Genomic DNA, 12,243 nt, shown 5'->3' on the forward strand with positions numbered 1-12,243 from the left:
TTTGACTGTAAGCATGTAATCTAGAGTTGCGTAATCAGTCTGGAAGTCTGCCTGTCCATTTGCCTTAAGTCCTTGGAGCTTTGCAAACCGGCTAACCTCTGTTTCGAGCAATGATGCATAGATTTTGGACATGACATGCCCAATCATAATGGTCTTGTAGTTTTTGGCTCATGGCCCCCCTTGCCTTGTGAATGGGAGTACAATGTTAAGGGTACAGGTGTGAGGGAACCCAGTGCGAGCCACTTTGTTAAAAAGCTGTGCTAAGACAAGTGCCAGAGTATTTAATCCACATGCAATGAATTCAATACTTAATCCATCATAATCTTGGCTCAGTCGTTGTGGGGCTTCAAAGCTGGATGTTTGACACCAATGGCTATAAAAAGTGTACAAGAAGAGCATTACTAGTGCAGGTTGTCACATCCTACACATATTTGGGGCTCTTTTCTTTGGTCTGATTTTCATGATGAGACCAGTGATGCATGCCTGCTTGAGCAAGGGGCACGCCACGCTTGCTAGGCTTGAGCAATAGACTAAGTCTCTTCTCTTTGATTCTTTGGTCCCCCCAACAGGCATCTATGACAATCCATGTTGGGCGCCTAATCTATCAGAGGTTGGCTGGGCTCCGGTGGAGAGGCTCAAGGTTCTCTTATTGGCAATAGATAATCTGCAGTAAGCCATTAATCCCAAACCAGATTATTTATTTTGAGTTCGGGGTCCCTCCACTGCATCTTGACGTAGCATTCCAGTTGATCACGTACCTTTACCAAGTAGGGATTTTGGTTCATCAATGTTAGGCCGACAAAGGTTACCATGGCTGGCCCTATCCTCATCCATGACATTAGCAGCTGAGGGTGATCAGAGGTGTTGGTATGCCCGTATACAAGTAGATGGTGTGAGAGCGTAGGACTCCACATGGATAGATTGCTTCCCTTTCTGTATAGCCTTGAGACCCTCTCTATTCCCCTCACCTATCACGAGGCTAACTAAGTTATTTGGGAGTATCTCATACAGCTACACACATATTAGGCCAGCCCCTAGGAAGCTTCCTGTGAAGCTCAACTTCTATAGAGATCACTACCTACGGATATAAGAGGAGGGCTTCATCGACCTGGCAGGCTAACATATGGATCCATCTCCCCTACTCTTTGAGGATACATATGGATCCATCTCCCCTACTCTTTGAGGATTTCGGCCGGGTAATTCCGTGTTTCCTCACACCGATTATGCATATACACCTTATGTGATCTACAGGAGATTGAGTTAGAGGAGCACTTTGCTTTCAGATGATCTATGTAGTATGCGATTCGTGGTTGGCACCTCTGTCTTGTCAGAGATGAATTTGGACCCCTCTCCACTCTCTTGGCTCATTCGGATCAGAAACGGGTGGCGTGAGGTCATACGGCATAGAGATGAGTTCTCAGGGCACATAGACGAGATCAAGGGGCTCACTTAGATGCCACTCAAGCGTGATCACAAAGATTTTACAGTGAGACAGCACGGACCAGCAATCCCTAGGGAGACGGTGTAGCCAAGGCTTAGAGACAGACCCATTAGTGTGTTGATGTACATATGAGGCTTGGAAAATGCCCATGCTGCAGCAACATGGCTTGCGGTTAATAACATTTTCGTAAGGTGAATGTCAATGAAGAACTAGACAGGTTCGCTAGACCAGGGATGCAGCCGATGGGGGTGACAATGGCACTTGTCTGATGGAGTGCCAGGCTAGGAGACCACAGCGGGCCACGCAGATTGACCGACGTCAGCTCTCTATCACGAGTCTCATGCCGCCGCGCAGCACTGATTACCGCCAGAGCCTCTTTCTACTGAGACCCTCTTATCCATTCTCACCGCTCGATGGACTTGGTTCCTCAGACAACATACAGAGGATCGCCACAATGATACATACCGCAGTTCCCATCCTCTCTATGGGCTGAGATATTTAGTACTAGTGTTTGTGCTTGTGTGCGGATGCTAGCTTAGTGGCTCCATCCATTCAAGGCATTGTATCTGGCTTATTTAGTCTCCTAGACCCTTCAGACTTTTCAAGACTTTAATAAACTTTCTTTCCTTGTTTCTTTCAACATGTTTCTTAAAATAATGACTAAACAGATAAATAAATATGTGCGAGAGGTGGTAAACACACCCCTGTCTTGTCTTTAGCTCCTGCTCTTCAAGTCACGTGTTACGCTCTAGCCAAGGTAGCATGACCTCGGAAGAATCAGTTGACATTTCCCTTAAGGATCTACGTTTGTAATATATTTGTTTGCGTTTCATGTAAATGATCGGGAGGGAATTAATGTCAAGGTCCTAGGTGAGGGCTGATAGCACCAGACTAGGTGGATCTAAGGCCAAGGGCCTAATGCAAGCAATGTGCCTAAAGGCAAAGGAAATTAAAGTATCCCATGAGAGGGGTGAAAAGATGCATTAGGAAAGGCCCTATGATGATGACATGTGGCATCTAGATCCATCTAGGGAGATGGGGCTTGCTGGAGTTAGTGAGAGAAGGAGAATGGACCTTCACGTGATTTTGATTTTCGATTTCTTTGAGAGAGCTCACGCTCTAGCAAGGATTTGGCTGGGAGGATATTCTGTGGTGCTACTCCCGTGATCTACTGTAGTAAGTAGAAAAATCGTCTCATTTGGTATCAGAGCCGACGGTGAAAGTGAGTCTGCCTGGGTGATATCTAAAGCTACTGTGCATGCTGGGCCTGACCTTGAGTTACGACGAATTGAAGTCGCAGCAATCTCTCGTGAGGATATTTTTACTCAACTACAGGAGTGCAGGATTAGTTCCTGATAGCTTCAGCGCCTGTCGTGGATGGGCGACGCGCAGGCAAAGAATACGGAGGATTTGGGAAGTGTGATAATAACCCATGAGCGTGGTGTTGTCGTTAGAGACGTGGCTACGTATTGGACGCTCTGTTCTTCCGCTGGCTAATTCACAAGTGTGAATTAGAAAAAGATCGTTACGCGGGCTGACGAGCCTGAAGGTTGGGTGGGCTGATGAGCAGTAATGGGCTGGATCACGCACAAAAGCGAAGGCCAAAGGTGTATTGGGCGTTGGTGAAGCTGTCGTTTTGAGGTCTCGTTGCAAGGATGTGAGCGCAGAGCTCTACAGACAAGCAAAGATCTCCGGTTACTGTTCCAAGTGGTATATCTGCGCTACGTGAAGACTCCAGGGGTTGCAGATTTTGCGAGTGTTGATATCCGGCGTCGTGATCTGGCACAGTATCAAATCGGGTGGCAGGAGCGAACAACCAGGGAGCTTTCTTTGGCTTTTGTCAATTCTGTGTTTTTTTTTCCCGAGCTTAGTCTTTGTTGATGCTCCGCTTGCATGAAGAGGTTCTCGTGAATATTTAGTCTGCATGAAGGTTCGATGCCATAGCAGGGTACATAGCAGACTTGGGATTTTTTTGACTTCTTCAAATTCCTGTGGGCAATCTGGGAGATTATGCTTGTGCATATGCCTTTGTGATAAAGTCAGTTTGTTTGCAGGAATTTCCCTAGTATAGGGAAAGGCGGTATTTGGATATATGCCTGTGTCAATTACCTAGTCAGTATAGTTGTCAGATTGCAGGTATTCCCTAGTATAGGGAATTGTGTCGGTTTGTAAATACAGTGTTCTAGCGGTGTTTATTTATTAAAAAAAAAAAAAAAGCAAAACACCCATTGACCTGAATGGAAGCAGAAGAAGGAGCTTCCAGGATGGACCCTGTAGAGTCAGGAGTCCGGCCGACCCAGCAGGTGTCGTGCCCAGTAGTTCACACCTTATCTGGCAGGATTGCATTACTTGAGGATGCCTTGCAGCAGTTATTAGCGCAACAGTTACAGGCAAATGCAGGGCAGTCTGAACTTAGAAGAGTGATACACAGTATGTCTGCCGTACCTTCTCGAGATGAGAAAGGAAAGGCTCCAATGGAACCGGAGTCTAATGTCCATACGGTTGAGCCTAGGAAGGCTAAAGTACCTAATATTGCCAATTATAGGCCGGAAAAGTATTCTGGTCGGATGAATGACCGTAGTTCTGATGTCATTGAGACCTGGTTACACAAATGGGACGAGGCGTTCGTCATTTGTGAAATCAGAAATGATATCAAGAAAATCCGCGAGGCCACCCACGTGTTTAGTGAGGCAGCCGATAGGTGGTGGATTAAGAAACAGAAAGATGGTATAGCATCCACTACTTGGGAGGGGTTTAAAAGAGAATTCAGAAAACACTTCTTACCTCCTGACGAAGCATCCCAAGCTTGGGATCAGTATAGAAACCTTCGTCAGAGAAATTTGTCAGTGGCGGAATACACTGATAAGTTTCGAGAGAGCGTAATGAAGGTTGATGAACCCCTACCTCAATCAATCCAAGTGAAAGATTTTATATTTGGATTGAATGATCGGATTAAAATAAAAGTTCGAGCTAAGTATGCGAACACGTTGGATGATGCAATAGCCATAGCCCTGAACTATGAAGATGCCAAGGGCAGCAGGCCAAGTGGGTTTGCGCAGGTCGGAACCCAGTATGGGTACCAGAAGAAACCTGGGTTTAAGAAGAAGTGGATTAGTAAAGGGAGTGGTTCTCAGCCGAGTGGTCAAGCCAAGCAGGCGAAACCAGCTGAAACTCCTAAATCAAGTACCACCATTGGAGTGAAGAGGAAAGTAACACCAATGGCAGCGCGGGCTTGGTCAAAGTCTCCCTTAAACCCATAGCAAAGAGAAAAAGCGAGGAGGGAAGGCTTGTGTTTTGGTTGCCTTCAGCCTCATCAGTGGAAGGATTGTCCACGAAATAAGGATCGTCAGATGGCTGAGATGGTAGTCTTAGAATGCGACGTGGAAATGGAGGGAAGTCCCAGAGCGGAACAGATGCAGATTCAGCTAGCGGGATCTTCTCAGAGGTCAGTACCTTGTTTGTTATGTGTGTTTGTTGCTAAGCTAGTAACGAGTGCACCTGATAACATCCTACCTAGGCCCGCAGCAACGCATCGGTAGAGCCGGTTGATGATTCTTCGGCTAGCACTGATGTTGTTCAAAGTGGTGAGATGGCCAAGTTGGCTAATCTAATAGCAGAGGAGTTCTCTGAATGTTTTAGGGATGAGTTACCTCCAGAGCGGAACGTTCAGCATAAGATTGAACTGACCCCGGGGGTAGAACCTGTAAATAGACCTCCCTATAGAATGAGTTTTACTGAAGAGGCGGAGGTGCGTAGACAACTGGAAGAATACCTCAAGTTGGGGAAGATTCAACCAAGTTTCTCACCCTTTGCTTCGCCAGTGATATTAAAGAAGAAAAAGGATGATACATTTCGCCTCTGTATAGATTACAGAGCATTGAATAATATCACTGTTAAGCACAGGTATCCGATGGCTCGGATTGATGATTTGCTAAATGCATTACATGGAGCCGTGATTTTCAGCAAGATAGATCTTAAGTGTGGCTACCATCAGATCCGGATTAGAGCCGAGGATGTGCATAAAATCGCTTTCAGAAGCAGGTTTGGTCATTATGAGTTTTTGGTAATGCCCTTCGGACTTACCAATGCTCCAGCTACATTCGTCATGCTTATGAACGATTTACTACGTTCGTATATCGGAAAGTTTGTAGTATATTTTATTGACGATATTCTAGTATTCAGTAAAAGTATTACTGAGCATCGGGAACACTTAAGAAAAGTGCCCAGTACTTTGAGGAAGGCGAGTCTTTATGTAAATAAAAAGAAAACTATACTGTGTATGGTTAGGCTTGAATATTTAGGATTACTCCAGAGGGGGTAGAAATGGATCGAAAGAAAGTGGCTGCGATACTAACTTGGCCAATCCCTCAGAGTCTGACCGCTTTGCGATCATTCTTGGAATTTGTCCAATTTTATCGAAGGCATATCAAAGGATATTCCGAAATAGTATTGCCATTGACTGATCTGACCTCAGATAAAGTACCTTTTATATGGGGACGGAATCAACAAGAAAGTTTTAACACCATAAAATAAGATGTGGTCACAGGACCGGTGTTAAAAATAGTTGATCCCCAGAAACCGTTGTTCCTGGAAACCAATGCAAGTGGCATTGCGGTAGGAGCAGTTCTCCTTCAAGAGGGAAGGCCAGTAGCCTTTGAAAGCAAGAAGCTTTCTCCCTCTCAGCGAAATTGGCCAACTCATGAATTGGAGTTGTATGCTACTATCCATGCTTTGAAAACATGGAGGCATTATTTGTATGGTTCAGAGGTTTATGTGGATGTGGATCATGATACTCTGAAACATTTTTGTAAACAGCCTGACTTGAGGGGCCGCCAAGCTAGATGGGCAGAGCTCATACAGGAGTTTAATTTGACGATTCGGTACCGAAGAGGGAAGGATAATAAGGTTGCTGATGCGTTGTCTCGCATTATGCACAATATGAGTTTTACGGTATTAGAGAGTGCTCTAATGACCGAGATTAGAGAAACTCAAAAGGTGGATGAGTTTGTCCAGAGCTTATGGCCTAAAGTTCATGTGTTTAGACCGGGGGAAGAAAAGGATGACCTGGCATCCAGAAAAGGCCAAACATATGCAAGATATACCATAAGGGATGGTATGCTGAAAAGAAATGGCAAGGTTGTAGTACCTAGTCAGAATGATCTCAGGCAGAGAGTCATTCGACAGTGCCATGATAGCCCATGTGCGGGACACCCAGGAGTCGAGAAGACATATGATCTCGTGAAGCGAGAGTTCTTTTGGCCAAGGATGAAAAAGCATATTCATGAATATGTGACATGGTGTTTTTCGTGTCAGGTAAGCAAGGCCGAGCGGGTGAAGCCACCCGGACTTTTACAGCCCTTGGAGATACCACTAAGTGGGAGAGCATTTCCATGGACTTTATTGTGGGGCTGCCTACGACACAAGGTGGATATGATTCTATCCTTGTGGTGGTTGATCGTCTAACTAAGATGGCTCACTTCATTCCGACTAGAGAGTCTGTTAGTACCCCGCAAGTGGCGGATTTGTTTATTAGACATATATTTCGTGTGCATGGATTGCCTAGATCCATAGTGTCAGACGGAGATGTCAGATTTACCGGTCATTTTTGGACAGCGGTATTTGAGACACTAAGGACTGAGTTGGGAATGAGTAGTGGGGATCATCCTGAAACGGATGGTCAGACGGCGAGAGTCAACCAGATTTTAGAGGATATGCTGAGGGCATATGTGTCATTGAGGCAACATACGTGGGACAAGTGGTTGCCATTGTTAGAGTTTGCCTACAATGATAGAAATTCCTCTACGGAGTTTAGTCCGTTTGAATTGAATTATGGCTATAGACCAGCAAATCCAACTACAGTTGGAATATCTCAGAGAGTGCCTAGTGCCGCGAACTTTGTGGTTCAGATGCGGGAGATGCTAGCACTTGCGAGAGCTAATATCCGCCAGGCTATGGATAGAGCCAAGGCGTATGCGGATGAAAACCGGTCTATAAGAGAATTTAAGGAAGGAGAAAAAGTTTTTCTCAGAGTTGCTTCGCACTCGAAGTCGTTAACTTCAGGAGAGTGTGCTAAGTTATCACCTCGATACTGTGGGCCGTGGTTAATTCTAAAGAGAATAGGCAAGGTAGCCTATAAATTAGAATTGCCACAGGGTTGCAAGGTGCACCCAGTGTTTCATGTTTCTCGTTTAAAGAAATTTTTGCATACTGGTGACTCACTAATCGAAGGTGTGGTTTTCTTTCAGGAGATAGAGGATAATGCAAGGCGCAAACTAACAAGAATCCTGGACCGAGGAACAATGCAAGTGTGTAATCGGAAGATACCCACGGTGTTGGTTGCATGGCATGGTCTGCCTCTATCAGAAGCTACCTGGGAATCCGTATACCAGTTGCGGAGAGTGTTTCCAGACTTTATCATCGAGGACGCTGATGTCTAAAGAGGGAAGGAATGTTACGCTCTAGCCGAGGTAGCATGACCTCGGAAGAATCAGTCAACATTTCCCTTAAGGATCTACGTTTGTAATATATTTGTTTGCGCTTCATGTAAATGATCTGGAGGGAATTAATGTCAAGGTCCTGGGTGAGGGCTGATAGCACCAGACTAGGTGGATCTAAGGCCAAGGGCCTAATGCAAGCAATGTGCGTAGGGGCAAAGGAAATTAAAGTATCCCATGAGAGGGGTGAAAAGATGCATTAGGAAAGGCCCTATGATGATGACATGTGGCATCTAGATCCATCTAGGGAGATGGGGCTTGCTGGAGTTAGTGAGAGAAGGAGAATGGACCTTCACGTGATTTTGATTTTCGATTTCTCTGAGAGCTCTCACGCTCTAGCAAGGATTTGGCTGGGAGGATATTCTGTGGTGCTACTCCCGTGATCTGCTGTAGTAAGTAGAAAAATCGTCTCATCACGGGAGTCACGGTGGCTCAGGTCTTGCGTCGAGCCTCGTCCAGGAGACCGAGACGCACGGCACCCCTTGACGGGCGCCAGCGTCCCATCACCGGCTATGCACCAGCCAGGGCGACATGACATACGGAGGATTCCGCTCCGCTCCAGTCCTTTTCTTTTCATTGTTACATCCAGATGTATTTGATTATGTATGATCAGACTTAGGATTCAGCACGGGTGATGATGCTCGTTTCAGTAGCTCCACCCTTACTGTGATTTGTATCAGGTTTTCTTTCAGTCTCATAGACCCATCGTCTTCCAAAGACTCTAATAAAATTTCTTTCTTTCTTTCTTTCTTTCCTTTCGAGATCTGCTGTAATTGCACTTAGATATAAGGATTATTTTACCTTAATGTTGTTATTGGCTGAACTAATTTTCTTACTTGTAGCTGCTATGCAAGTGTGCTTTTCATAAACAATTGAATATTTTGGTGTGCATACTATGGAATATTTTATAGCTGAAGATGGCAGGTGGCTTTGAAAAATTTTCAGATATTCCTGGAAGAAAGAAAGGTTTTGTGGTCAGCTGTGATATTAGTAGAGGCTTGTAAGTTAATCTCTAACCTTTAAACAACTTTCTAACTTTATACAACTGCGTTTTGCATTACGATAGTCTGGTTGTTCTAAGGACTCTAAGCTGTTCAGTTCATGTATGCCTTGTGATTCTTGAGATGATTATTGATGATAAGTTTGAGCTTTTTTTTATAGAACAGATATGCTTCATAGATGTATCTATCTGTCTATGCTGTCCTTCAAGTATTCTGTTGTACGATCTCAAATTCATAGAATATATGAACTTCTAATATGAAGCATGGATGTAGGGAGAAATTGCCTATCTCCTGTGTAAACGAGTACAACTCTGAGGTTTTGCCAGAAGATTTTCTGTATGTTACCTGCTCAGTAATTGCAGCAGGTACCCCTGATCAGCCACTCTTGTTTTATTTTCTTGATCATTTTCTAAATTTTTTTTCATATTTCTGGTGATTTCAACAGTAATATGGTCTGATTTGATTCAATCTAAGTTATCTCATCTTTGCAGCTGCACATGTTGACACATCTTTCAGTAGGATTGGAGATCTTCACTGCAGCTGCTCTGATGACTGCTTTAGGTGTGGGTATACTGCCTTCATGGATGCGTTTGTAAAGAAATTTAATTATCATACTTCTACAGCATTGTTCTAGCTTGCCTGGTAACTTTAAGGGTCTCCATGCTCAGAGAGCTTCGTATGCCTTGAGCAATGGTAGTACACAAAATCATGTTTATTAAAGATTCTTTGGATCAGTCAGCTGAGATTGTCACATAAATGAAACTGGATGTCTGCGTCAAGGGACTATGAATATGAGCGATAGTAGGAGGCATGCATTACGGCTTTGCAAACACTAGTCTCTATCTTAAAGGGCTGTACCTGGCCTGTGCTATTGCCAGTATCAGCGACTTTTATCACTCCGTTGCTAGTGCTCGGCGAGGTGAGGTACTCAGGCGAGAGATTGGTATCCGCCGGCAGTTGGCAGCCTTAGAGAGGGAGGAGCAGAGACGACCATCAGATGCTTGGATACAGGAGCGCCTTGCTGCGGCAAGGGCTCACTTGCATACTCTGCTTGATCAGAGAGCAGAGTATGCCTTCCATGCACGGGAGTCCTTTTGGATACAGATGGGAGGGAGAGTCAATAAACACTTTTTCTCTACACTTGGTCCCAGACATAGTAGAGAGAGTGTCAAGCAGCTTATTGACTCTGACGGTGTTTAGCAGTCCCATCCGGAGACCGTCATGCACTTAGTGACAGCTTTCTATGCCTCCCTACTTTCCGCAGATCCTAACACACAGGCCAGAGATGTGGCTAGAGATGAAGTTTGGCAGAGTTTACCTGTGTTGGTCACCCCAGAGATGTTATGCTCACTTGATGCACGCTTTACCAACACAGAATTCAAGACTGCTCTCTCCGCCCTTCATAAGGGCAAATGCCCTGGTTCTGATGGTCTTACTCCTTTTTTTATAGCCTTTTAAGATATGATAGGTGATCATGTTACTTCAGCCTTGCAGGGCATTTGGGACTCGGGTGAGATGCCTGACTCACTGACCGAGGGACTCATTCACCTTATCCCGAACGGTGGCAACATGAATTTTGTATCCCATTGGAGACCCATCACTCTTTTGGGCACTCTTTACAAAATCCTTGCTAAGGCGATCAGCATCCGATTACAGCCCCTTCTTCCAGACCTCATCCATGATACTCAGACAGGCTTTGTGCATGGCAGGAGCATTTTTTATAATATCTTTTCCTTTCGGGAAGCCACAGAGTGGGCTATGCAGAGCGGGCAGAGGTTGGCAATTCTACTCCTGGACTTCGAGAAAGCCTATGACAGAGTAGATTGGGCTTTTCTTGAGGGCACTCTTCTACGGTTTGGATTTTCAGATGCTTGGATTAGAGGGGTGGCCTCCCTTTACAGATCAGCCCACAGCCAGGTTTTGATTGGAGGGGTAAGGGGCGACATGTTTCAGATTTCTAGATCAGTTCGTCAGGGATGCCCTTTAGCCCCCTTCCTCTTTCTTTTTGTGGCAGAAGCTATGAGTATCTTTCTTAGATCTCAGGCTGAGCTTTTTGGGTTGAGATTGCCCTTGAGATTGGAGCAGGAGCTTCTTGATTGTGAGTTGGCTGATGACACTGCTATTTTTATTGAGGCCTCTTCGCAGTCACTTGATTCTTTCCGGACAGCCTTGGATATTTTTTGCTCAGCTGCAGGGGCACACATTAACTAGCATAAATCCTTTGGCTTTTGGATTAGTGATGAGGACACTCCAGGCTGGAGAGTTGACATTGGCTTTTCTTGGATTCAGAGGGGTGTTCCTATCAGGTATTTGGGATGCCAGGTAGGATTGGGCATCTCTCCAGCACATCAGTTTGCCCCAGTACTAGAATGTACAAGGAAAAAGCTCCTTTTTTGGAGCTCTGCCAAACTCGACCTTGCATCTAGAGTTGTGGTAGTGAACCAAGTTCTCTTGGCCACCACCTGGTTTGTGTGTTCTTGCTGGTGCCGGTCTAGGGATTGCATCACTCAGCTTATTAGACCGGACTTGATGGCACAGCAGATGTTGCAGCGAGGGTGGCCTGGGAGACCATTATTCTCCCTACATGTGAAGGGGGCCTTAATATCATTGACCCGGACTTGCAGTGCAGGGCATTGCTTTGTAAGGTGGTGGTGAGGGGACTCATGCCTGGTCAGGAACCTTGGAAGGATTTCTTTTTTGGACGCATTCAGGCTTGCACACCAACCTTCGGAGATGATTGGGTGGACAGCCCTCGCTGGATTTTTACTTCCGCCCCTCTCAGATCTCCTGCCTCTCCTCTCATGACTGCCATCCTGAAAGCTTGGGGGAGCTTCAGGAACACTCTTCGAAGGATTCCACCTTCTACCATCGAAGAGATTGATAGGCAGCCGATCATTTGGAATGATAGTATACTTGACGAGCATGCCAAACCACTGGGCACTTCCCATTACATGCAGTGGTCTAAATGAAAGAGAGGCCCCGCCTACACAATAGGCACTTGGAAGGATTTTATCAGGCTACCTGAGGATCAGAGACTGCAGTCCGTGAGTCACCTTAGAGGGGTAGCACGCAGGATTCGGCAGATAGATGCAGCCATCCCGATGGAATGGATAGTTGAGTTGCCTATTACTTCCACCACTTGGATGGGAGCTTTTTCGAGGATAGCAGTTCCTTTATAGGTGATCGCTCTTCGAGGTCTCGGGGAAGATGCACTGGTCTTTGACGTTGGGGATGGATGTATACTCTCTACATCCAAGGATGATATTCTTCTAGAGGTTGCCTTTCAGCCTATCAGGATTGCTGGTTT

The 12,243-nt window shown here is 45.4% G+C and overlaps 1 protein-coding gene across 2 annotated transcripts in view; it reads left to right on the top strand.

Moving 5' to 3' along the window:
• Positions 1–12,243, top strand: part of LOC147889908 (uncharacterized) — an 88,551-nt gene that overhangs the window by 21,664 nt on the left and 54,644 nt on the right. For both annotated transcript variants that reach the window (XM_087391126.1, XM_087391127.1), the window contains exons 5-7: positions 8,881–8,935; positions 9,210–9,301; positions 9,428–9,497. In XM_087391126.1, coding sequence (XP_087247252.1) covers positions 8,881–8,935; positions 9,210–9,301; positions 9,428–9,497 — 217 coding nt within the window. The remainder of the gene's footprint in view (positions 1–8,880; positions 8,936–9,209; positions 9,302–9,427; positions 9,498–12,243) is intronic.

This window comes from Dipteris shenzhenensis, chromosome 19, assembly GCF_047967505.1.
Source record: "Dipteris shenzhenensis isolate YYH24624 ecotype China chromosome 19, Dip_SZ_1.0, whole genome shotgun sequence".
NCBI lineage: Eukaryota > Viridiplantae > Streptophyta > Polypodiopsida > Gleicheniales > Dipteridaceae > Dipteris > Dipteris shenzhenensis.